The sequence below is a fragment of the Syngnathus acus genome, chromosome 3 (genome assembly GCF_901709675.1).
Source record: "Syngnathus acus chromosome 3, fSynAcu1.2, whole genome shotgun sequence".
Classification (NCBI taxonomy): Eukaryota; Metazoa; Chordata; class Actinopteri; order Syngnathiformes; family Syngnathidae; genus Syngnathus; species Syngnathus acus.
The window spans coordinates 271,372-291,076 of NC_051089.1; the positions used below are offsets into that span (position 1 = coordinate 271,372).

The 19,705-nt window shown below is 55.6% G+C and overlaps 3 protein-coding genes across 8 annotated transcripts; all 3 read right to left on the reverse strand.

The window, feature by feature from the left end:
* Positions 1-133: 133 nt before the first annotated feature.
* LOC119120730 (transient receptor potential cation channel subfamily M member 1-like) lies at positions 134-12,532 on the reverse strand. Of its 5 annotated transcripts, XM_037247905.1 has the most exons (29): positions 12,191-12,532; positions 10,642-10,718; positions 9,981-10,173; positions 9,554-9,767; positions 9,178-9,302; positions 8,490-8,661; positions 8,244-8,418; positions 7,711-7,834; positions 7,238-7,310; positions 7,067-7,167; positions 6,900-6,938; positions 6,747-6,869; positions 6,538-6,672; positions 5,839-5,889; positions 5,573-5,713; positions 5,355-5,384; positions 4,979-5,271; positions 4,535-4,763; positions 4,260-4,391; positions 4,045-4,194; positions 3,773-3,901; positions 3,435-3,686; positions 3,085-3,277; positions 2,624-2,644; positions 2,389-2,533; positions 2,107-2,321; positions 1,528-1,660; positions 1,159-1,451; positions 134-761 (listed from the first exon to the last, which is right to left on the reverse strand). In XM_037247905.1, the coding sequence occupies exons 1-29, from the start codon at positions 12,272-12,274 to the stop codon at positions 538-540; spliced, it is 4,266 nt and encodes a 1,421-aa protein (XP_037103800.1). In that variant the 5' UTR covers positions 12,275-12,532; the 3' UTR covers positions 134-537. The 5 variants fall into 5 exon arrangements, with proteins under 5 accessions (XP_037103800.1, XP_037103799.1, XP_037103798.1 ...); XM_037247904.1 differs by having other exon boundaries at positions 3,103-3,277; positions 6,747-6,938; XM_037247903.1 differs by having other exon boundaries at positions 6,747-6,938.
* Positions 12,533-13,768: 1,236 nt separating this feature from the next.
* Positions 13,769-17,451, reverse strand: LOC119120272 (gastrula zinc finger protein XlCGF8.2DB-like). Of its 2 annotated transcripts, XM_037247034.1 has the most exons (3): positions 17,247-17,451; positions 16,206-17,100; positions 13,769-15,433 (listed from the first exon to the last, which is right to left on the reverse strand). In XM_037247034.1, exons 2-3 carry the CDS (start codon positions 16,222-16,224, stop codon positions 14,292-14,294), a joined length of 1,161 nt encoding a protein of 386 aa, XP_037102929.1. In that variant the 5' UTR covers positions 16,225-17,100; positions 17,247-17,451; the 3' UTR covers positions 13,769-14,291. The 2 variants fall into 2 exon arrangements, with proteins under 2 accessions (XP_037102929.1, XP_037102928.1); XM_037247033.1 differs by having other exon boundaries at positions 16,206-17,451.
* Positions 17,449-19,416, reverse strand: LOC119120281 (gastrula zinc finger protein XlCGF7.1-like). Its single transcript, XM_037247049.1, has 2 exons — positions 18,986-19,416; positions 17,449-18,395 (listed from the first exon to the last, which is right to left on the reverse strand). Exons 1-2 carry the CDS (start codon positions 19,005-19,007, stop codon positions 17,527-17,529), a joined length of 891 nt encoding a protein of 296 aa, XP_037102944.1. The 5' UTR covers positions 19,008-19,416; the 3' UTR covers positions 17,449-17,526.
* Positions 19,417-19,705: the final 289 nt, after the last annotated feature.

Below are 19,705 nucleotides of genomic sequence, written 5' to 3' on the forward strand. Positions count from 1 at the left end.
AATCGGGATCAAATGCTAAAAACGGATGCTTCTACTGCCCGTGAGTGAGTGAGTGAGTGAGTGAGTGAGTGAGTGAGTGAGTGATAGGCCGGCCGTTCCTTGTCATCAAACCAAATCACACGCTTCTTTTTTGCAGCTTTTTAATGTCAAGACTGACAAAGACCGCAATACTAAGACTCCATTCACAAAAATAGCTACTCTTCGATCATAAGTTCAAAATGACATTCAAAGAATTAAGAGTTTATCTCGCGTTTGGCTCGATTGGGGGGGGGGGGGGGGACAAAAGTGCGGAGCAAGCAGGATATGTTGGTCTGACAAGTCGTTGAGGGTGTCTAGGTGCTTTTGTTACTTGGGGCCTCCAATTTGTAGAAAGCACGGTGTTTTTTCCCTTTTAAATGATTCTGAGTCCTGAGAGAAAGAACAACTTGCAAAAATGCTCGTCAGTGAAAACAGGAAGACAGCCATGTATAGGTCTCCAAATACATAAAGTCATAATACAAAAAAGTAAATATATATATATATATATATTATTTTTTTTTAGCTCAGGGGAGCGCCCACGTGGACAAGGTCAACCAGGCTGGTGGCAGGGCGCGGCGTGTCAGCCGTGCGTGGCGACAGGGGCTTCTTGCCGCTGTTGATGTTGAGACTTTTGGAGCGCAGCGCCGGGAACTTCCTGTCGTCGTCCGCTTCCTCGCCGTGGGCGCCCTCGCACGGCGAAACCAGGATGTCCACGTCGGACAAAGGCCCTGGGCTCGGAGCGCCTGGAGACAGCACAAAGAGGCCGCTTTCCGTTCAATGTCGTCACCACCGCAACGGCCTCATTTGAACGCTTGGAAGCTACACGGTTGCAACGGCTAACTTGTAAGTTGCCTGAAAGCCAACTGTGGCGGCGAGAAAGCCTCATTTGGAAGCAAAGCCCAGGTTGACCCTCTGTCCTGTCTATGAGGCCCCAGTGCTTTGGAGTGGCTCTAAATTAACATTTGGTGAATCCCTTACCTTGGAAGCTCAAGCATGAGCGCCAACACACACACACACACACACACACACAAGGGCCCAACACCGGCGCGCCTGGCCTGGCCTGGCGTCTGACCTTCTAATAGGCTGGCCAACTTGAGGTGAGACTTGCATTCCTACCCCTCCTTGTCGTCCCCCCCCTACCGACTCGTCTCTCGGGACTCGCGGGGTCGTGCTCCAGCCGGTAGAGGCTGCCGTCGTCCGCGCTGCCGAAGCTGCCGCAACGGCGGCGGGGGGACGCGTCGCCAGCCGAGGAGCCCGGGACGCTTCCCCCGCGGCGGTCAGGCTCCACGCCCGCCAGCTTCTCCACGGCGGTCATCATGCGGGCCGAGAACTCTTCCAACTGGGCCAGGCGCAGGTCCACCGTCTGCAGGCACGCCTTCATGGCGTGCTCGCGCTCGTTCACCTCCTCCAGGCGCATGGACATGTTCTCCACTCTGCGACCACAACAAAGGCTGCTGCGTGCATACGTGCATTCTTCTTCACGTTGCGCCATCCGTGCCCCGCCCGAACCTCTCCGAAGTGACTCGGATCCTCTCGTCGTTGGACGACTGCTTCTCGTCGTCCTTTTCTCGGAAGTATTCGTCCACGCATTGCTCCTCAAACTCGTGGAGACTCTTCAACTCGTCTGCGCCCAGCAGAAGCTCTGCGCGAGCAAAAAAACAAGCCTGAGCCACCCACGGCACGGCACGGCACAGCTCGCGACCGACCGACGCCAAATTCTCGCGACTCGGTTTTCGCATGGCTGCCTTTTTTCGTGGAGCCGTGTGCGGAAGCCGGCCGAGCCACTTGCGGCCTCCGGAGGGAACGGAGCCGCGGCGGTGGCGGGCGGGCGGGCGGTCGGATGGCCGAGCTTCCTTTTCGGCAATTCTAAGCCACGTGGCCAAAATACGTCCGGCTCATTCGGCCTTGTTGGAGCGCTCTTGCAAGCGAGCGCTTCCTGTCGTCCCTCCCGGTTAGATTTTTGTCTTTCGGGCAAGCGACTTTGGACCGGCCAGCTGGCTTTTTTTCTTTCCGCGACTGAATGGAGTGGGTGGGCGCGGCGGAAGGGAGGGAGGGAGGAAGGGGGCTCGGGCGGGGTCGAGCTCTTACGGAGGCGTCTCTGGGTGTCGTCCCGGTCGGCGTCGCGTCGCGGCGGCCGACGGCGGAGGCATCGGCAGCAGAGCCGCTTGAGGACGATGAAGACGTGAGGGAAAACGATGAGGGGCGGGGGCAGGATGGGCCGGTCGTGGAAGGTCATGATCAGCTGGTAGCGCTGGAACTTCCACACCTGGTTAGAGATGGACTTGACCTCGAAGAACGTGTTGCTGCCGGGGCGACACGGCGTGTCAATGTGACAATGTCAAATGAGCCGTAATAGCGGCGCGTACTGACTTGAAGACAGCGATGAGAAGGTTGACCAGCAGGATGTTGGCCACCAGCAGGTAGCAGGCCATGATGGCCGGCGTCAGCCAGGCGCCGGGAATACACGGAGGAAGCTTCTTGCCGTCCTCGTCGTACAAGTTGTTCCCGCACGGAGCTGCACACACGCACACACACGTAGGCAGGCATGCGTGACAATCTTCTTTTGACTGTCATTCATTATGGATTATTGATTGTTGTTGCTTACGGTTGATCTCCATGGCGTAAACTGAACATCAAAAAAGGGAAGAGGAGCAAAAGAGGAAGAGGGCTGTCAGTCTTACAAAAGAGGAAACCAAATCCACAGCAAAATGTGTCACGCGTCTTCAGTGAAACATGTGCTGCTGCTGCTGCCCCCTGCAGCATTGGAGGCTCAATTTCGGCAAAAAACAACAACATTCCAACTCTTTGCGTGTGTGTTTCTCAAATGCGTGTAAATTGATGTTTGCACATGTGAGCGTGCTTTTGTGTATGACTAAAAGTTGATTGTGTGGGTTAGCGCGTGCGTGTTTGTGCCTGCTTTTGTGTTTCATGGCGTATCGTTGCATACGCCTGCTCGTGAACGTGTGCGCATCTGCCGTATCCCGATGGGTCGATATCAATCGTCATCGGCGCGTGGGACATATTTGTGGTGCAAAAGGCTGCGCTCGGGCCGAGGGGAAGTCTTACTATGAATTCTAGTCTTACGGTCTATGGAGTCGGCAAACACCTCGCCGTAGATCATCCAGTAGGGCATGTAGAAGATGTTGCGCGCCAGGCGCCAGGTGGGCTCCTCGTCCGGGTGCAGGATGGCTTGGCGGGCCACGCCGAAGCTCATCAGGACCACCAGCATGATCACCACGAAGTACAGCATGTCGATCATCTGAGGTGCGCAACCAACCAACCAACCAAAGCATGCAGCAACACACGCACAACAACCAACCAATGCATGCAGCAGCACGCACACGTCATTCCGTCTTCACGGTCGTTGGGATAATGACCGACAGCAGCTCGTGTCAGCCGCCGATGCCGCCGCTCACCATCTTGCCAATCATCATGACGTAGGGCCCCAGGTACTTGTTGACGCCAAAGATGTCCAGCACGCGGATGTACCAGAAGATGATGTCCACGCAGTAGATGACGCGGCCGTAGCACATGTAGGGCTCATTGTGCAGCCGCAGCAGCAGGCCCAGCACAAAGACCCAGATGGCCGCCAGGTCCGTCAGGTTCCAGTAGTCCTCCAGCCACACGTTGATCTTCTGCTTCAGCTTGCCCGGCTCCGACATCAAGATCTGGGCGGGCGCGTGTTGCCAAACGCCGAGTCGTGCCTTTTTGTTCGTACCTGGCGGACCTTCCCGGCGCGTGTTTTTGATCGTACCTGGCGGACCTTCTCCAGGCCGAGCGTGATGATGTAGGAGATGACGATCCACTCCTGGAGGGAGGGCCAGCGCTCCATCTTGACCAGGATGATGTAGTTGTACAACATCAGGTAGACCAGGTACGAGATCTGAAATCCATCGGGACGGGACAAGCGTTCACTCTTTTTGGAGGTCCAAACGCAGCGGACGGAGGGAGGGGACAAAGCGCAACGGAGCGCGACGCGGGGCGAACCAACGCCCAAGCGCATGACGACGGATCGCCGTTACTTGCCGTGTTGAACCAGAACTTGGTGAAAGGGGCGTTGTAGAACTCGTAAATCTTCCTGCCGATGGGAATCCTTCTGCCGCCTTTCTTCCGGCCGTCCTCCTCGTCTCCTTTCTTGGACACGGCGGCGTCCGGGGTGGATGCGGCGGCGGCCATCTGCGGCCAAAGTTCAGCGTTCGCTCAAAGTGGGGGGAGGGGAAGGGCGAGTGGGGCGCTCCTACTTTGCCCGACTTGCTGTCGTCGTCTTTGCTCGCGACGCCCTCGCTCTCCTTGCACGAGTGGAAGGAAGACTCGTCGCCCAGGCCAAAGTCCAGCAGGAGGATGGCGGGAGGGAAGACGATTCCCAAAATCACCTGAGCGCAAAACGGCGGCGGCCAGGGGTTAGCTGCTCGGCGGCCTTGGTGAAAGCTCCCACAATTCCCACGGCCGATTCCCCGCAAGGAATGGCTGCGTGACTTTGCGGCCCGCTTGGCTTCCCGCCTGACTGGCGACTTACCTTGAGGCTGTTGCTCTTGCCCACGCGCAGACATCCCATCCACATGTCGGTCAGCAGCATCTGGCTGCACGTGTGCGCAATGAAGTCTCGATGTTTGGCGGCCACGGCCAGCTTCAGGCAGGTGGAGTTGCTCCAGTTCTTCAGCTCGTAGGTCAGCAGCTTCATGGCCACCTGCTCGTCGCGTTTGTACGACTGGTCCAGAAGCTCGTAGGCCAGCTGCCCAAAGTCCCTACGGTGGGCGCAAGGCGACAAAAGCGGGTCGGGACGGAGCGGACGGAGGGAGGGAGATAGGGAGCGGACGGAGGGAGCGAGGGAGAGCGCGGATGGAGGGAGCGGATGGCGGCCCCGCCCCAGCCTCCCCCGTGACCTTCGCCCCAGCCTCCCCCGTGACCTTCGCCCCAGCCTCCCCCGTGACCTTCGCCCCAGCCTCCCCCGTGACCTCACTTGGAGTTGTTCTCCAGGTCCTGGTAGATGTCGTCCACCAGCTCGCTCTGGGACGACTCGTGGGCCATGGCCTTGTAGAGCTTGCAGGCCACCAGGGCTTTGGCCATGGCCTCCTCTCCGCGCTGCCACAGGAAGAGCGCCATCTTCTGGCGCTTCATCAGCACGGCCCACACCATCAGCTCGTGGAAGGGGTATTGGAAGCGGCTCAGCTCGGGGTCGTCCGCGTCCATGTCCACCTCCTCCTCCTTCTTCTTGTTGTTGACCTTCTTGCCCTTGGGACGAGGCTCGTCATCCTGGAGGCGGCGGCGGCCAGAGACAACGTTGGTCTTCTCTTGGTCGGCCGCTCGCTCGGACGGCGCCGGCCCGGGACGGTTACCTCCATGCCCAGCAGCTTCAAGGCTTTGGGCTGGAAGGCAAAACGGCAAGGACATGGGTGCGGGAATAAAGTTGACGTGGGAAGGGGGACAGGCAAGGGAGGGAAAAACGTCCCTCATACGACTCCAAACACGGGCACAAAATACACCGGGAGAAAGAAATCATAGAAATAGAAAAATTGAAGAATCCGACTGGAAACACGCTCGCTCGCTCGCCCACCCTCTTGAGGCCGTACAAGTTGTTGTAGAGCGCCCTGAAGTTCTTGCGAGTGTAGTTGCAGCGATAAGCTCCGCCCATCAGGAACTCCAGAACCAATCCGATGTCGATCAGGGTGATCTGGTAGTCTGGAGGGAGGTTCCCCTGAAACAAAAGTCGTGCTCGTCATCGACCCACCGAGAAACTCCGGAGAATGTGCAATGTTTATTTGCCGACGTCACGTCAGTCACGCCAATGGCGTCGGGGGCCGCCCATCACGCGCCACCGACCTTCTTGACGTCTCGGACCACAAAGTGCAGCGTGTTGGCGGGTCCCAGCTTCTGCAGAGCGCCGGCCGGATGGGCGGCCGGGCGGGCGGGGCACAAACAAGAAGCAGCACGTCAAGTCGGCCAAGCCGCGGCGCGAGCGTGTGCGCGTAGACGAGGGCCCGCCCCAGCTGGATTTTCTGGAGCCCGATTTGGCAATTCCAATAAGTGATTCAAGTGACTTGATAATATACACAAATGAGCCAGAAATTAGTCAGAACATTTGACGCTTTTGCAATCATTTGAACAGCCAGCGAGAGAATCTTTGTGGTCGTTTGTTCAAATGTTGATGTTCAAAAAAACGTGGCAAAAAAAAGAAAGAACATTTGAAAAGGATTATTAATGGTGGCTGACTGGTTGGCACGTCACCTCGCAGGGCAGAGAGAGGTTGTGGGTTCCATTCCGGCTCCAGAAGTTGTATCATTGTGTGACGGTCGTGTGTCACATGACCAGTCAGTGTGTCGGTCGCAAATTTGGAGATACCCCCTTTGTTCATTGCTACTTGTTCGTCATCGATAATAATAAAAAGAAGTGCTCGAGATAATTGTTGATGAATAATACTGATAATAATAAATAGCTCCCGCGCGTCGCTCCCACGCAGGTTGCTGTGCGTGCGTCTCGTGTCATATGCGTCAGTCGCTCGTGTTTGCGTGCGTGCGCCACCGTGTTGTAGAGCTCCTCCAGGCGGGGGATGGTGAGGAAGCGATGAATGTTGACGCCGTTCTCGATCAGAAGTTTGACAAAGTCGACGCGGTCCAACACCAAGGCGTCCATCATGGCCTGCTCCAGGGAGTTGACCTGCCGTGCACATGTAGCGCTAGAGTCCACATGCCTCGCCTCGCCTCGCCTCGCCTCGCCTCGCCTCACGTTACCCAGCTGAGCAGCTCTAGCTTCCGGGGGTCCGTCTCCTCCGGGGCTTCCGCTTTGGCTTTCCCCGCTTTTCCTTTCTTCCCTCGCGCCTTCCCTTTGGCGGCAGCGGCGCGCTGGGTCGCCGCCACAGCCGCCACAGCCGCCACAGCCGCCACAGCCGCCGGGCTTTTGGGACGCTCGCTGGAGGTCACCGGCTGCACGCAAAACACAAGTCAAGTCTGCAGCGAGGTCACAATCATCACAGTGTAGCTTTGCTCTCGATTTCACGAAAAGTTTTCAGCTCAAGCCCCGGAAGTGGAGCGCTGCGTGCGTGCGCGCTCACGGGCCAGTGGTGTCCGTGCACGAAGATCTGACTGCGGGCGATGTCCACGCGATTCCACGCCAAGGCCAAGCTCAACTGGTCGCACGCCGAGGCGTTTGTGCCTGCACACACACGCGCGCGCGCGCAGACACCTCAGTCGCTCGCCGTGACGCAGACATGCCGAAGTTTGACCTTTGAGAAGCGCCGTGAGGATGGACATCTCGATGTCCTGCTGGCCTTCGCCGCCCATCCGGAAGACGGTGATCTGAAAGGAGACGGCGAATGATGCTCGCATGCAGCTTCCTGCCCGCTCGCTGGACTGCATGCACCGCCCGCCCGCCTGCCGGGAATGCAAGGTCGACTCCTTCCCTAATCCTCCCCAATCACCGCGGAGGGATTTCCCTTTTCAGTTTGAATCCTAATGGACTCTCGTGTGATTTTGACGCCACAATGCACTTGACCACGTGACCGTTGGCGAATTGCCGCATCCGTCCGAGCGGGTGGAACGCTAGGCTAATGTTAGCGACGGAACTGTTTGGCCTCCGTTGCCCACCTGTTCCTCCATTTTGGCGGCACTAAATTTGGTCCCCTTTTGCAAAACACTTTTCGTACCCGCCGCCCCCCCAAAAAATGTGAACTCGTGCAATGCGGTGCGTGCCAGCCACCAGAGCTTTCTTCTTCATGCACTCCATGACCATGAGGAAGATCTGCTGCGCTTGGCTGCGGCCGTAGTTGAACGTCTTCTGAATGGTGACCAGCAGCTGCTCCTTCACGCCCTCGCTCAGCGACCTGAAAGGCAGCCAGCCGGCCAGCCAGCCGGCCAGCCAGCCGGCCAGCCAGCCGGCCAGCCAGCCGGCCAGCCAGCCAGCCAGCCAGCCAGCCAGCCAGCCAGCCAGCCAGCCAGCCAGCCAGCCAGCCAGCCAGCCAGCCAGCCAGCCAGCCAGCCAGCCAGCCAGCCAGCCAGCCAGCCAGCCAGCCAGCCAGCCAGCCAGCCAGCCAGCCAGCCAGCCAGCCAGCCAGACAGCCAGCCAGCCAGCCATCCAGCCAGCCAGCCAGCCAGCCAGCCAGCCAGCCAGCCAGCCAGCCAGCCAGCCAAGCCAGCCAGCCAGCCAGCCAGCCAGCCAGCCAGCCACAAGTCACAGCCGTGCCACGAGATGGCGCTCCACGGAGGAGCCAGCGCGGAAAGGCCGCCGCTCACCCGTCGGGGTGGCAGTATCTGTGGGCAAAGGAGATGATGTCGGAGGCTCGCCCGCTGCCATCGCACACCACCACGGGGACGGGCGGGTCCTCCCGCAAGCTGTCCAGGACCACCGAGATGATGTTAGGCCCGCCCTCCAGGATCAGGCACACCACGGGGACGCCTTGACCCAAACCTGCGCGGAGGGCGGGGCTCGTCATTCGCTCTTTCAATGGTGTCGCCGGGGAGGGCTGGCCGGGCACTCACGCGTGTTGATCTTCTGTAGCGCCACGTGCTTCTCCAGCTGGCGGCGGAGTCGCACCTCGGCGCCGTACTTGCCGGCGGTGCCGTCGTCGGCCAGGATGAAGTGCGAGTGGCTGGCGTTGAGCGTGGCCAGCTTGCTCAGCGGGTTGCCCAGCGTCCCGCATGGACGCGACACCTGCGTGTCGCAGGCAGGCAGGCAGGCAAGCAGGCAGCCACGCAGGCAGGCAGGCAGGCAGGCAGGCAGGCAGGCAGGCAGGCAGGCAGGCAGGCAGGCAGGCAGGCAGGCAGGCAGGCAGGCAGGCAGGCAGGCAGGCAGGCAGGCAGGCAGGCAGGCAGGCAGGCAGGGTGGACACGGACGGAGGGAGCGCATGAAGGCGTTTCATTGACATCGCCGATGGTTTGGTTTCCAACCGTACGCACGCATGCACAATGAATGAAATGACGCTTTGGGTCCCTTCATAAAACCAAGTTCGCCACTGCAAATGAAAACATTGGCGCAATTGAGGAAAAGAATCCTTTTGTTGGCCTATCCGACAAGAGATGCGTGCAAAAATTGCAAAACGCGCGTCGTCAAAGACGTGAAATGAATTGCACTCAATTGAATTCAATTTGAGCACTGATGAAAACGAGCGGATGACTTGGGAATAGAAACGACAGATGCCCGCTTGGATGAAGGTGCGCGGCTTCTCACGTCTCTGCCCAGGAGATCGTCCTTGTTGTCCACGATGCCCCACGGCGCGATGCCCACGGCGCACACTTTGCCCCGAGACTTGGACGAGTGATCCTTCAGGGCGTCGCCCACGTGGCGGATCACGCCTGCCGCCAAGTCAAAGAGAAAATAAAACAATACATACAACAATAAATAAATACATGAATAAATAATGCTCAAACTCGGAGGTTGTTCATGCTGCGAGATGATTTTGTTTCTCAAGGCGTTTTTTTTTTTAAATATACTGTACATTTGCTGGACCTAATCCAAAGAGTTCAATTGCAAAATCCAACAATGAAAGATGTTCCATTTGGAGAAAATATCTGCATCCTGGTTGGCGCCCGCCCCCTTTGCGTACCAGTGCTGACGCCTCCGGTGAAGATCCAGGCCCCAGTGGTGACGGCGGCTTTGATGAGGCCTCGTCCGAAGACCTGCCGCAGCTTGGGGGGCACCTCGAAGTTCTGCAGGCCGCCGTGGACCGAGATGAGCAGCGTGGGCAGCTCCAGCGACCACTCCTTCACCATTAGCTGCAGCAGGCACTCGGGCTTGGAGTCGAACGACACGCGGATGTACTGCGTGCAGGGGGGGGGCGCACAAAACAAAAGGGCGGGCGGGCGGCGGGTGTACGCACGCACGCACGCACGCACGCACGCAGGCAAAACAAAACAAAAAGCGTCGCGGGTCAATGGGAGGCCAAACACGGACCTTCGGAATGGAGCGCTGCGCTGCGCTGCGCTGCGCTGCGCTGCGCTGCGCTGCGCTGCGCTGCGCTGCGCTGGGTATACCATGGCCTTGTTGACGTGTCCTCCCTCCTGGAACTCAAGCACGCCGTACGCGTCGGTGGGGGCGGCCCGGGTGTGTTTGAGCGGACTCCAGCGCTCCGGCGCTCGGAGCTCCAATGGCGGCCCGCCGCCCTCCGCCGCCTCTTCCTCGCGCCCGCCCAGCGAGTGCTGCGTCACCGCCTGGCCGCAGCCGCACCTGCCGAGAGAACGGAGGGCGCACGGTCGCATCGCGTGCGTCCTGTCTTCGTCCGAACCGCAAAGCTAAAGTTACGAAAACACGCCCCAAGTGATTCGGCATTGGGCGGAATGGCCGTCAACTAGCTGTGTTGCATGGGAAGTGTCTTGCCGCCGGCGACACGGAAGGAATTAAAAGGGTCAACTAGCTGTGTTGCATGGGAAGATCCTTGCCGGGGGCGACACGGAAGGAAGGAAGGAAGGAAGGAAGGAAGGAAGGAAGGAATGAAGGGTTCCTTAAGGGTTCCGAGTCTCGCGCCTGCCTCGATTGGGCTGGCCGTAGCCCCCAAACGCCGCGTTCCCGTTGACCTCAAAGTTGAGACGAAGGCATGGTGACCACATCTGAACGCCATGCAGACACACTCAAAAGTCTCGTCCCTCTCCACTTTTGATGGATGTTGTGCGCGTGCCTGCGTGCGCGCGCGCGCACCTGCTGCTATCTTTTCCTGGAACGATGTGCACGCATTCTCGCTTCTGGAAGATTTTCTCGATCCAAGCTCTTTGCACCTGAAACGAGATGCAAAGCATTCTCACAGTGCAATCAATGGATGACGCTGTTAGTTCTGACAGTGAGCGTTATTTACATATGGAACTTTTGTCGAGCGATTTGGTCGCGCTTCCCGAGCCGAGCCGAGCCGAGCCGAGCGGCCACCATGCAAAGCGAGCTAGCTTCCTGCGGGAGGGGTCCGACAGACGGACGGACGGACGGACGGACGGCCTTTGACTTACGCGTGCGTACGCATGTTAGCGCAGCACCGACATGCTGACGAAAGGACATGGATATTGGCTGCATGCGTGGCGGCTTATTTGGGTGCAAAGCCAAGGCAGAGACCAAAGCCGCGCCCCTCTCAACACAGGTCCAATCGTGCATGTTTCAGTGCATTTTACCACCTTGTCGCTTTAAATCCAACGACCCCAAAAGTTGTTGGTTTGTAAAATAAAACAGATCAAAATGTTGTTCATTAACCTCATTCATGGCGCGCGAGCGTGCATGCAAAAGAATCGGACTAATTATTGTGAGAGGGAAGCTTTCCATTTCTTGATGGTTCCAATCCTCTTATACACAATAACCATGAAAAAGAAATAATCCTGCTCAGCATTTGTTTCATTGTGCACTCGCAGGCAGGCAGGCAGGCAGGCCGGCAGGCAGGCCGGCAGGCCGGCAGACCGGCAGGCAGACCGGCAGGCAGGCGGGCGCACACACGCGCAAACACACGTGCCCGCGCGCCATGGCACTCTACATAATGGAGGATTAGCATGAACCTAACTTAAGCCATGGTGACATTGTCATCATCTTCCTCTGTATCTCGACATGTATTTATGAGTAGCTTGATGCAGGACAAAGTGTGCAGTGCGCATGAATATCTTGAGCGTATTCTGCACAGCCAATGTCAATCAAAGACAAACTTGTCATCCATTTTTTTGGTCCTGTCCAGCATTGGGACTTGGACAAATGCCGCAAAGCTTTCAGTTATCGCTGAGCGAGGATGATACCGTGCACCTGGGCAAAGCGAGCCTTGCCTCGGCTCGGCGGGCGGACAGGGCGTCTGAAGATGCCGAGGATCGCTCGCCTCTCTGGCCTCTCTGGCTCGCGCGCAACTTTCCGCTTCCAGACAACAAGTTGTCAACAAAGGTTCTCCAAGCAACTCAGGATGATTGTCTCTGAAGACGTCAACTTGTCTCCAAAGGTGAGGTGCCTGCATGGGCATGGTATGGTCCACCATCCCGACATGAGCCTCGCCCAGCCAAACGCCTCAAACAAAGAAAAACCACAAGACACACAGACTGACCGCAACGCCGTGCCACGCCCGTTTGTTTTGATGTCTCACTCTCTCTGTTTAGCCGCTTGCGCCTGGCTCAGGGACGGACGGAAAAGTCAGGTACGGAGGACCGTGTCGCCCACCTCGCCGCCGTGGCGACATGGTGCCGTTGACGTCTCTGAAGCCCAGCCGCGTGCTTGAAAACTTGGTTTGACTTACTCTCTGCGATCCGGACGAGGCGCTGCGTTTCACGGACGAGCGCTTGAAGGAGCCGTCGGTTCCTCGTCTGCCTCTGCCGTCCATGGTCGCGTCGTGACGACGGCGTCCCTAGGCTTGGTCGCCTCTCGCCGTTCAGGGCGCCGCTGTCAAAAGCCGCATCGCCTGCGTGCGCGCTGACCGGGCGGGCGGTTGAGCGAGCGAGCGAGCGAGCGAGCGAGCGAGCGGACTGGGTAATCCCGCTTAGTCGTCTTTAATGCACGACGGAGATTTCATAAACGCTGATGGCAGGAAAATCCACTTTGGAAGCACAAAAGGCCAACAAAGGCAGCAGCCCCGCCTCGCCTCGCCACGCCACGCCACTCTGTGCCTCCCGATCACAACAAACACATGTTGATTGTTGCTGCTATGCCTAAATCTTGTTAAGATTTCAATCTTGTCAATGGTCCACCACACAGCCCCAAAACACACAAGAAACGGGCCCAAGGGCGGGCGGGCGCTTGGGCACTTGAGCTCAGTGTGCAGGCCCAAGGGCCGAGGTCGGGAATCGTTCAAACGTCCTCGCAAAGCAGCGTGCGTGTGTGCGTCCTGGGCAATGACTTTGAATATCATTCATTATTATTGATCATTAAATGAACTATACAGTATATCATGACTTCTTTCATTATAGATCATGATGCCATTCATTCATCACCAATTATTATTGATTATTAAGTGACAGGTCTCACACGACGTTTCCAGTTGAACCTCCGTTTCATCATCTGACCTTGAATATATGATGGAAGTAGATGGTGCTCTTGTTGCCTTTTGCTATTTCTCTGGCCGGCCGGGCTGGATAAGCAAGCGCATAGACGTATTATTTGTGGAAGAAGGAATTGCGCACAGCTCGCGGCAGGCGGCATGGCGTCTAAGACGGACGGACGGACGTCCACTTGAGCATGCAGGTGTGTTGCCTGATGACGGCAACCGCACCACACTTCTGTTCTATTCGGCCACTATTTGGAAGCTCGACGGCATGGCGTCCGTATATAGTAGTTCCCGCCCGCCCGCCCCAGCCAGCGCCTGTTTAAAACCTTTCAGGTCATTTGGCTGCAACGTCAGTCACCCCAAGGACACTTGGCGAGGGAGCGCGGTTGGCTCCTCGCCTGTTCCTGTGTGGGCAGGACAAAAGTTGTGCCTTGAACGTGGTGAACGACGAATTTGTCATGAAAGAAATGTTGGGCCATTTGTAGCTTAGGTGCTTAGAAGAAGCGATACTTTCGCTACCAATTCGGTACCAGCACGCAAAAAATACTTCCGAGTCTGAAAATGCACCCCCTCTCGTAAGTCTACTTCTGGTGGTGCACACATGGGGGACGAGTATAAGTAACCAGGATGAGTTTCTTGTCTCCGTGACCTTCCCGACTAAATAAATAGGGGGTGCAGCAATGTCTTGGACAGCCTGCCATGGAATGTATCCTCACTATCAGGCACATTTAATTGGGTACTTTTGACACCAGTATTTGCCAATGTCCAAATTTGACAAGTCTTAAAACACAACTGTGGGAGATATGTTTCACTTTTTTATTCCTACTTCCATGATCCATCCACTCATTTTGTAAGTGGAAGAAAGTGATCTCATATATATATATATATTTAATCCTGCCCACATTTGCATCGTACTGCACGACACTGCTAGGAAAACCAAATTGGCCGTTGCCACGCAAGTCTGAAAGCTGGCGTACAAAAAAAAGATCAGGTTCCTTACAGACCTGATCTGTGACAATTGGGTTTGCGAAGGGATTTGTTGAAGCGCTGCATAAAATGCTGCATGTGGCAAATGTCTGGAAACATTGCATCATGAAACTGATTGCATCACAAGCATAACTATGCTGTTTTGTTCTGGGAGCGACTTTCAAAGTGGCAGCTGCTGCAGTTGAAAGCGTTGCAAAGGATCACTTTGCGCTGATTTCTGTCTTCCCATAAATGCGTGTCACTATTTATTCAAAACACCAGCAAACGTGTGTGTGTGTGTGTGTCAGAGCGGTAGGCCTTTGCAGTCGCCGGTGCATCTGGTTTGCTTCCGATGGGACGGACAGAACGCCGCCGCCATTTGGCGTGGGAGTCAAACGGAGCCACCGCTGCCCTCCCCGACGACACACTTGTGCTTGTTGAGCTGATACTTGTAAGCAAAGTTGTCCCCGCACAGGTGGCAACAGAAGGGTTTCTCCCCAGTGTGCGTTCGCATGTGTCTCAACATGGTGGCTTGAAGCGTAAAGCGGGAGTTGCACACGGAGCATGCAAAAGGTTTCTCTCCGCTGTGCGTTTTCATGTGGTTGGCGATGGTGGACTGCAGCCGAAAGGTCATGTTGCAGACGGAACAGGAGAAAGGCTTCTCTCCCGTGTGAATTCGGGTGTGCTCCATCAAACTCATCATCCTGGAGAAGATTTTGCCGCAAAAGGAGCAGGTGAAGTTGTCGCCGGTGTGCGTCCTCATGTGCGGGATCAATGACGAGCGAAAGCGAAAGGTCATGTCGCACAGCGAGCACGAGAAGGGCTTCTCTCCGCTGTGGATTCGCATGTGGGCTTTCAAATTGATATTTTTGGCAAAGCCTTTTGCGCAGATTGAGCAGGCAAAAGGTTTCTCGCCGCTGTGCGTTTTGCCGTGCTCCTTCAAATTACTCTTTCTGGCAAAGCTTTGAGCGCAAACGGCGCACGCAAAGGCTTTTTCCCCCGTGTGCGTTTGCGTGTGTTTGACCATGGTGGAGCGATCTCGGAAAGTCATGTCGCACGCCGGGCACGGGTAAGGCTTTTCCCCGGTGTGCTTCCTCATGTGGATGGTCAAGGTGCCCCTTTGAGTGAAGCTTTTAGCGCACAACGAGCAGCCGAACGCTTTTGCTCGCGCGTGACTTTGCGTGACGTGCGTCTTCAAGTCCGACTCCAGGGCGAACCTTTGGTCGCATCGGGGACATTTCCAGCCGCCTGGCTGATTTTGCCAGTCGCCTTGAGAGCTTTGCGCGGGCGCCGCCTCCGTTTGGACGCCGTCTTCGTCTTCGCTCTTCACCACCACGCGAATCACCGGGAAGTCGCACGTGTCCGCCCGCTCCTGGCCGTCCGCACCTCGCGGCCGCTCCTCCTGCCGGCTCACGTCCACTTCTTCCTCTTCGTCTTTAAAGCGGCGGGCCACCGGCCGCTCCTCGTCCTGTTCCTGAGTGGGCAGACCTGCGGGACTATGAGGCGGCGGCGGCTGCTGCCACCGCTGGACATCTGCAAAAGGACAATTGGCGCACACCTTAACACAAGTAGCAGCCAAGACACTTGGGAAGCATGAGAAGGTCGATAAAGACATTTATGGGACCAAACGAGGGCTTTTTCTACAGTAGCTGTATCAATTGAAAAAAATTTTTTTTTTTTAAAAAGTCGCCATTCATTTTCATGATATTACTAAGAAATGGACAGTGTTTAGCAGAAATTTGACAAGGAAAAAAAAATCATGAAGTTAGCACCGCCTCTTGGTGGAAAGTGAGGTTTTCCGTTGGGTTTTTTTGGTGGGGGGGAGATCTCGTCAGGTCGGTTACACCTGCGCGGAAGGCAGCAATCCACTGCACGTTTGGACTCCTTGCTAGCTAGAACGTAAACGAGACGTCGACATTCAAATGAACGAAGGACTCGTTGCATGTCATTGCTATGACGTTGATCCTGGTTTTCAACTCGTAAGTAACGGCGATATACAGACTCTACTTTTCAATGAGGTTTTCTTCGCTTGTGCGTCGCAGACGTTGTGCGGTAATATAGCTCGGTCACAGTTTTGGAAATGTGCCGTTTGAGCAGGGGCGTGAAGACTCCAAGTGATCTCCAGTGACATGAGCAAACGATGGCCAGTTTTCCCCATTGTCATTGAAGGTGGGTGACATGTTCTGGGGACGTTGGCGGGGCTAAATGCATGCAAGTCAAAGGAAAGAATCAATTCAATGAACTGAAAGTGTCAGACGAAACAGGCTGATTCAAGGACAAAAAGATGTTGGAGAATGAAACCCACCTGCTGTGTGCGCTTCCATGGGGGGCGGGCTTCTGCTCCTCCTATCCGGGCCACTTTGTTGGCTGGCCCGCCGGCCACAGGCACTGGCGGCTAACAAGCTAAGCTAGCTGGCCGGCCGGCCGGCCGGATAGATAGATAGACGTCAAAACCCACGGAGAAGAGCTTGTAATAAACTGCGATGTTCTGTCCGCCTTCGATGGCAGCAACGATCACTTGGTGAAAGTGAAAAAAATTTGCAGCAAAAGGTGAAACCGATCAAACATTTAGACGCGGGCGATCGGCTCCAATCGAGGAGCGGCAACGTTCACTGTGCTTTCATTTAAATGATCACTGCGCATGCACGCTGGCCGCCATCTTGGATGACAGTAAGGCGAAGCGTGAGGGTCAAAAGACAAAGGAAATTGGTTATTTCAAAACTATATGATTAAAATGAATACTATAGTTTTCTATATTGATATTAACATCTGGTCGATTTAGAGCGAGCGGGCGGGCGGGCGGGCAATCGGCCTACAATGCAAGGAAGGAAAGCCACGCAGGACCCCTACACCACAGGACTGACTGTGAGGCAACGTGCGTTCTAACCAGCGCGCGCGCGCCATCAGCATCCATTTGGCATCCACAGCATCCCATCAAAGAAGTGCAGATCCGAGCAAACGACACCCAAACAACACAGAGCCTGACAGAGGGAAAGAATATAAGGCCAGGAATTGCCATCTTTTCCCTCGCTGCTTGATCATGCCACAGTCAGTCCCGCAGCGCTCGGGGAACCGGTGTTCCCTGCTCAGTGTGACTCCATGGTGATGGCATCGGGTTGCCCGTGACATCGCAGTTGCTCGCTCCAAACGTCTCCTCCACGCGCGTCGAAGCTTCCGCACCTCGCTTAGCTCGGTAGCCGCTAACTAAGAGGAGAGAGGAGGACGTTAGGCTTTCGGCTGCGTTACTATCGTGTGGAAAATGTCGTGTGCGGAAAGCACGGTCGCCGAGCACCGCGAGGAACTTTGGGGAATTAAAGAAGAAGACATCCATCCACTGCAAGCTCACATGGATTCTTACACAGCAGGTTCGGCTATAAATGCTGTATTTATGCACTTGAATGAAACAAGTAGAAATGGTTCACTCGCTTCATCCTTTATCGTCTAAACTGGGATCGTAGCGAACCTCTGTGTCTTGTCATTTCAGGGAGTCCACAAAGGCGAGCGACATTCATCATAGAGGCATTGTCGGGGCAAATGTTTGTCCCCCTTCAAAATGTTTTCCGCGACCGTTCGCCAAAGTGGTCCAAATAATGGCAACAGAAAGGAGCTCCGGCGAGGTTGGTTGGCTAGCTACGATTCAAAGTCGGAATGTCGGCGCTCTTGCCGCCGCCACACGGGTGCCTGCCCAGCTGGTACTTGTAAGCAAAGGCGCGGTCGCAGGCGTGGCATCGGAACACCTTCTCCCCCGTGTGTCTTCTCAAGTGGGTCATCAAGGTGACTTTCTGAGAGAAGGATTTACTGCAGAAAGAGCAGGCAAAGGGTCTCTCCCCGGAGTGCGTCCTCGCGTGCTGCACCAATGCCGAGCCCACGGTGAAGCTGGCGCCGCACGCCGAACAAGAGAAGGGTTTCTCGCCGGTGTGGATGCGGGTGTGAGTCAGCAGGTTTCCCTTCAAGGAGAAGCCTTTGGCGCAGAAGGGGCAGCTGAACGGTTTCTCTCCCGTGTGCGTGCGGGCGTGCCGCATCAAGATTCCCTTCTGGGAGAAACGCTTGCCGCACGCTGAGCAGCCGAACAGTTTTTCTCCCGTGTGGCAGCCCATGTGGCGCTTCAGGTTGCTCTTGCTACCAAACGTTTTGGCGCACTGAGGGCACCTGAAGGCTTTGGAGCTCCTGGGGCCTCCTCTCGGGCGGTCCTCGTCTGGAGAGCGGCGCGATGGCGAGGACGTTTCTGCGAACGGCGCCGTGGGCTTCTCCTTGCCGCCACGGTTGCCGTCTTCGCTCTTCACCGCGGCGACTGTATGCTTGCCGGCGTCAGCTTCCTGGCTGATGCCGACTTCTTGCTCTTCCTCCTTGATGCTGGGGGAGCCGGTCCCCTCCTCCCCCTCCTTTTTGATGAAGGGGCATGCTTCCCCTTTGAGGCAGGGCGACCACAGCGCCTCCTCTTGGGCCTCCAAAGCTTCGCATGTCACGCCCGAGAGCTTCTCTCTCCGCTCAACACCTGCGAGACACCGGAAGACCAGAACGTCATTTCGATCTCTTTGTGTGTCTTGGCATGGCATGTGAAGAAATGGACAATAAAGCAGACTTTGACTTTTGTCATGTTTTGCCATTTGATGCCTGACTGCAATGATGTCTTCTAATGAATGGAAATATCATTTTATAATCAATTCCTTTAGAAACAATCTTATTTTTGTATTTTCTATCTTATTCTTTCCAACCTTAGCCCAAGAAAAAATGCTCCTTGTGCTCTTCCCAACCATTTTTGTACCTTATTTTGTCTAATCTATTTGATTTCGCTCTCTTGGTTCTTCTGACGTCCGTGCAAAATGAGGCAGAAGCAGCTCGGTCGCTCGCTCGCTCGCACGTTCAATTTGCCCCTCTGCTTGCACATTTGCTTGCGCCGTCGACGATTGGAGGGAGCCCTCCATTCTGGGTCCAATGGATTCTATTCCTAGTCTGATTGTTGTTGCTGGTTTGTATTGTTAGAAAGGACAGAACACCCTAACGTAGAGAAACCTCGGTTTCAATGGGTTCACTTTCTGGTTCAATGAAGGACTGCTATTTTCCAGTCATGTTCAGAGGACCAACCTGCTGCGGCGTGAGAATCCATTGGAGCGTCCAGTCGCCGATTGTCATTCTTTCGTTCCTTCTCGTTCTCCGTTGTTGTTGCTTTTGACAATACTACGAAGATTTTTTCTTCTTCATTTTTCTACCAATGTTTTCCCTCAAAAGACAAACACTCGAGGCTCAAGCCACCTTAGCATGTTGCAAACTTCTGTGACTTTTTGTTAGCAAGCTAACGAGCTAAGCTAAACAGAGACGCTTGGTTGCGCGAGAGTGGAGTAAAGGTCTCAATGGGATTGACGCCTTCTACTGTCGATAAAAACAACAAAAATCCCTAGCTTGGATTTGAAAGCGTTAATAAAGTGCTTGGAGGAACGATCGGGCGCCGCTCGGCGACGTGTGGCTTACTTCCGCCTTTTCTCTTCTTCTTCTTCTTCTTCTTCTTCTTCTTCGGGGGAAGGCGGTGACAGCCTGTATCCGTGGCGGCACAATTCTGCCATCAACTGGAAGCACGTTTAAACTTACTACGTCACATGAAATTGACCATTTACTACGTTCTTTCTCTTCTCTCTGGCACTCTTTGCACATATGTAGAAGTCGCTCTCAGTTAAGACTACAAGGTCACACATTATCTATCACACAAGCTAAGCTAGGCAAGGCAGAGTCGCCTCCGGCCCAGAGTAGTATAAGAGCAGGAACCTTGGTGCTGGGACTTAGACCTTCTTCAGCATCTCGCAGAAAAGG

Excerpts from the sequence above, each read along its gene's own strand:
- LOC119120730 (XM_037247903.1), bottom strand. The coding sequence starts at position 12,274 with ATGGACGGCAGAGGCAGACGAGGAACCGACGGCTCCTTCAAGCGCTCG. Across the intron at positions 5,890-6,537 it reads TGGAGGAGCTCTACAACACG|AAGCTGGGACCCGCCAACAC; the intron begins GTGGCGCACGCA and ends GGCGCTCTGCAG. Across the intron at positions 2,645-3,084 it reads CCGTAAGACTAGAATTCATA|TTTACGCCATGGAGATCAAC; the intron begins GTAAGACTTCCC and ends TTTGATGTTCAG.
- LOC119120281 (XM_037247049.1), bottom strand. The coding sequence starts at position 19,007 with ATGGATTCTCACGCCGCAGCAG. Across the intron at positions 18,396-18,985 it reads GGATTCTCACGCCGCAGCAG|GTGTTGAGCGGAGAGAGAAG; the intron begins GTTGGTCCTCTG and ends GGTGTCTCGCAG.